The sequence below is a fragment of the Otolemur garnettii genome, unplaced genomic scaffold, assembly GCF_000181295.1.
Source record: "Otolemur garnettii isolate 467f Iridium unplaced genomic scaffold, OtoGar3 scaffold00018, whole genome shotgun sequence".
NCBI lineage: Eukaryota > Metazoa > Chordata > Mammalia > Primates > Galagidae > Otolemur > Otolemur garnettii.
This window is the reverse complement of record NW_003852413.1, coordinates 23,613,663-23,617,597: the sequence shown is the minus strand read 5'-3', so window position 1 is coordinate 23,617,597 and position 3,935 is coordinate 23,613,663. Positions and strand designations below refer to the sequence as shown.

The 3,935-nt window shown below is 39.2% G+C and overlaps 1 protein-coding gene across 1 annotated transcript in view; it reads right to left on the bottom strand.

Moving 5' to 3' along the window:
* TOP2A (DNA topoisomerase II alpha) overlaps positions 1 to 3,935 on the bottom strand; it is a 36,754-nt gene that overhangs the window by 7,739 nt on the left and 25,080 nt on the right. The window contains exons 27-29 of the mRNA XM_003786393.3: positions 3,733 to 3,816; positions 2,745 to 2,927; positions 2,251 to 2,341 (exon numbers count right to left, since the gene is read on the bottom strand). Of these exons, the coding sequence (XP_003786441.1) occupies positions 2,251 to 2,341; positions 2,745 to 2,927; positions 3,733 to 3,816 (358 nt within the window). The remainder of the gene's footprint in view (positions 1 to 2,250; positions 2,342 to 2,744; positions 2,928 to 3,732; positions 3,817 to 3,935) is intronic.

Below are 3,935 nucleotides of genomic sequence, written 5' to 3'. Positions count from 1 at the left end.
TGGGCTTAAGCAATTCTCTTGCCTCAGCCTCCCAAGTAGCTGGGACTACAGGTGCCCGCCACAACGCCTGGCTATTTTGTTTTTTTGCAGTTTTTGGCCGGGGCTGGGTTTGAACCCACCACCTCCGGCATATGGGGCCGGCAACCTACTCCTTTGATCCACAGGCGCCACCCAATATAGTATATGTTTTTAGTAGTTGCCTTGTGGGAGAAAAGGGGTGGATAGGAAATGGAGAGTGACTGTTAATGGTTAGGTTTTTGGGTTTTTTAGACAGTCTTGCTATGTTGCCTAGGCTGGAGTACAGTGGACTGATCATAATTCACTATAGTCTTGAACTCCTGGGCTCAAGAAATCCTCCAACCTCAATCTCCTAAGTAGGTGAGATTATAGGCACATACCACCACAGAGGGTTGTTTTTTGAGACACAGTCTCATTCTATTCCCCAAGCTAGAGTGCCATGGTGTCAGCCTAGCTCATAGCAACTTCAAACTCTTGGGTTCAAGCAATCTTTCTACCTCATCCTCCCAAGTAACTGGGACTATATAGGTGCCTGCCACAGTGTCCTCTAATTTTTCTATTTTCAGTAGAGATGGGGTCTTGCTCTTGCCCAGGCTGGTCTTGAACTCCTGGCTTCAAGTGATCTCCAGTTGTGGCCTCCGAAAGGGATTATAGGAATGAGCAAAGGTAGCAGGACTAATGGGTTCAGTTTTTCTTTTAGGGGTGATAAATTGTTCTAAAACTCTATGACTACTTACACTCATGGTAAATGCTAAAAATACATACTAAATGGTAAAGTAGAGTGCTGTGGCGTTATAGCTCTCAGTTACCTCCAACTCTTGGGCTTAAGCGATTCTCTTACCTTAGCCTCCCAAGTAAGTAGCTGGATACAGGTGCCTGCACAATGCCCAGCTTTTTTTTGTTGTTGTTGTCATTGTTGTTTGGCAGGTCTAGGCTCGAACCCGCCAGCCCTGCTGTACGTGGCCAGTGCCCTAGCCGCTGAGCTACAGGTGTTGAGCCAGTAAGTTTGTTTTTAAAAAGGTAGAAACTCAGGCTTGGCTCCCATAGCTTAGTAGTTACGGCGCCAACCACATACACTGAGGCTGGAGGGTTCAAATCCCGCCTGGGATAGCTAAATAACAACGACAACTGCAACAAAAAATAGCTGGGTGTTGTGGCAGGTGCCTGTAGTCCCAGCTACTCAGGAGGCTGTGGCAAGAGAATTGCTTAAGCCCAAGAGTTGGAGGTTGCTGTGAGTTGTGACTCCACGGCATTCTACTGAGGGAAACATAGTAAGACTCGGTCACCAAAAAAAGAAAAAAAAAAAATAGAAGCTTAGTAAAGGCAAAATCAAATGGTTAATAGAATTGTTAATTCTATTAGTTTACTTAGTGATTACCTATAGCTTAGGCATGACGTTGAACTCTAGAGACCACACAGACATGACTAAGATGTGATCACTGCCCCCAAGAAGCTTCAGATACTAGAACTTTATAATTGGTTAGAAAATGAAAGCTAATTAACTGAATGTTTTCTTATATTCCACCAAAGGAATTCAAATTAACCATTTCATTACCAAATGATATATGTATTTTTTTTGAGACAGAGCCTCAGCCTCCCAAGTAGCTGGGACTACAGGCACCCACCACAACGTCTGGCTATTTTTTGGTTGTAGTTGTCGTTGTTTGGCAGGCCTGGGCTGGATTCGAACCCACCAGCTCTGGTTGTATGTGGCTGGCACCTTAGCTGCTTGAGCTACAGGACCCGAGCCACAAAATGACATTTTCTTTTTTTTTTTTTTTTTAGGCCAGAGCCTCAAGCTGTCCCCCTGGGCAGAGTGCCGTGGCATTACAGCTCACAGCAACCTCCAACTCCTGGGCTCAAGCGAGTCTCCTGCCTCCGCCTCCCAAGTAGCTGGGACCACAGGCGCCTGCCACAACGCCCGGCTATTTTTTGGTTGCAGCCGTCATTGTTGTTTGGCGGGTCCGGGCTGGGGATTCAAACCCGCCACCTTAGGTGTACGTGGCTGGCACCTTAGCCGGCTGAGCTATAGGCGCCGAGCCGATGACATTTTCTAAAATGAATCAAATCCTAAGGGCAATATTAGGAGGTCCAAGTAAAATTCATATACCATTGTTAATGTTACTCAATTCAACTTAACAAAAATGTTTTAAACCTCTCTGTGTAATATACTACGTAACAAACATAATTTAATCTTGACTTTATGCCATTTTCCTTAAAATGCTGTAATACCTGGTTCTCTTTTCAGTTTCTTCTCTAACCTTTGTTTTAGGCTTTCTAATTCTATACCATCCTCTTGAGGCCTTCCTTCAGTATTTTCACTCTAAAAGATAGCAAGACAAAAATGGTCACGTTCTGGTAACGTATTATTTGAAATAATATACAGTCAAATATACAAATATAGGGTGGCCATAAAGTTTGTGTGCAATCTAAAATAGCCAACTATTAAAAATTGCACATGAATTTTAGGGACACCATATATATATGGTCAAGAGTGCTTTTCTTTTTTGGGCTTGGTTAAAAGTTCTGAATAAAAGTACAAGTATGACTTTTTTTAAGATACTTAAACATTAAAAAAATAGACACATAAGAAAGGAAAGTTATGGTTAGATAAAAGATAAATTCCAAACTATGGAATTAGAAATAGTTTGATATAATTTATTCAATTTTAAGTGGAAATATGCTTTAAGTATTTTATGTATAACATTGTCAACAGTATTTATTACCTTAATTTTCTTTTTATTTTTCTTTTCTGCCTCTGCTTTCATTTCTGTGGTAACTTGGGGAATGACTCTTTTTCCATGTGGAGAAGGCAAAACTTCAGCCATTTGTGTTTTTTTCCCCTTTGCTTTTCCCCCTTTCCCAGAAAGTCCAACTTGTTCATCTTGTTTTTCCTTGGCTTCTACAGCCTACAAAAGGAATATAAAAAAGCAAGTTTATAATCTAAAAAACATAGGACAATCTATTCCATAACCACATACAGTATCAACAAATAATGAAGATATAATTAAGGCACACCTTGAAATTGTAGGTGTGGAGACAGAAGGTTGGATTCCTCTATTCCTGATTCTACTACTTAACTTTTCTGAGGATAATGAGGGGAAGTGAGTTAAGGATAAAATATATACATACATATATATTTGTAAACTCACATAAGAAAAAATGTGATATCCAGTAATGCACAATTATTCAATTAACTGATTACAATGAGCTGGATACCATACTGAAGTACAATAATAAAATTTGGTATGTTAAGTTTAATTTATAAAAAGAGAGTTTTTAAAATTTTAGGAAATAAGCATTATTAGAGAGATTTAAGTAACAAAGGATCTTCTGAAATTGTCTGACTGGCTAGCTCTGAAAGTAAATTGGGTTTCAGGTTGACTTGGGGGACTGGGTTGGTCTTCTTTCACAAATAAGCTCCCTTTATCTTCTCAGTCCCAATAAGTTTCATCATTTATTAAAAAAAATCAACTCCTGACCTTTCCTCTCTAAGTCCATCAACTTCTTGGTAGCATGTTTTCTGTTACCACTTTACATTATTCCAACTAGTACTTAATAGTCTATTTCCTTATATGTTATTTTGGAATATATCTCTATGGCTCCTATATTCTTCCTATTGACAACTGTGAAATTTCTTGATAAAGACGTATATTGCTAGAATATGTTATTTAATTAATAACAGTTCTAACATGTGTATTATAAACTACATACCTCTAGTTCTTCAATAAAAACAGCTAAGTCTTCTTTCCACAAATCTGCTGGAGTCTTTTTCTTCAATGTGTCCAGCTCTTGCTCCTTTATAAAATAATCAGAAAGTTGAGCTAATATATGTGCACAAACAGCATTTCCAAGCAATATGCAATTAAAATTTTTTTTTTAAGAGACAAGAGCCTTGGCTCGGCGCCTATGGCTCA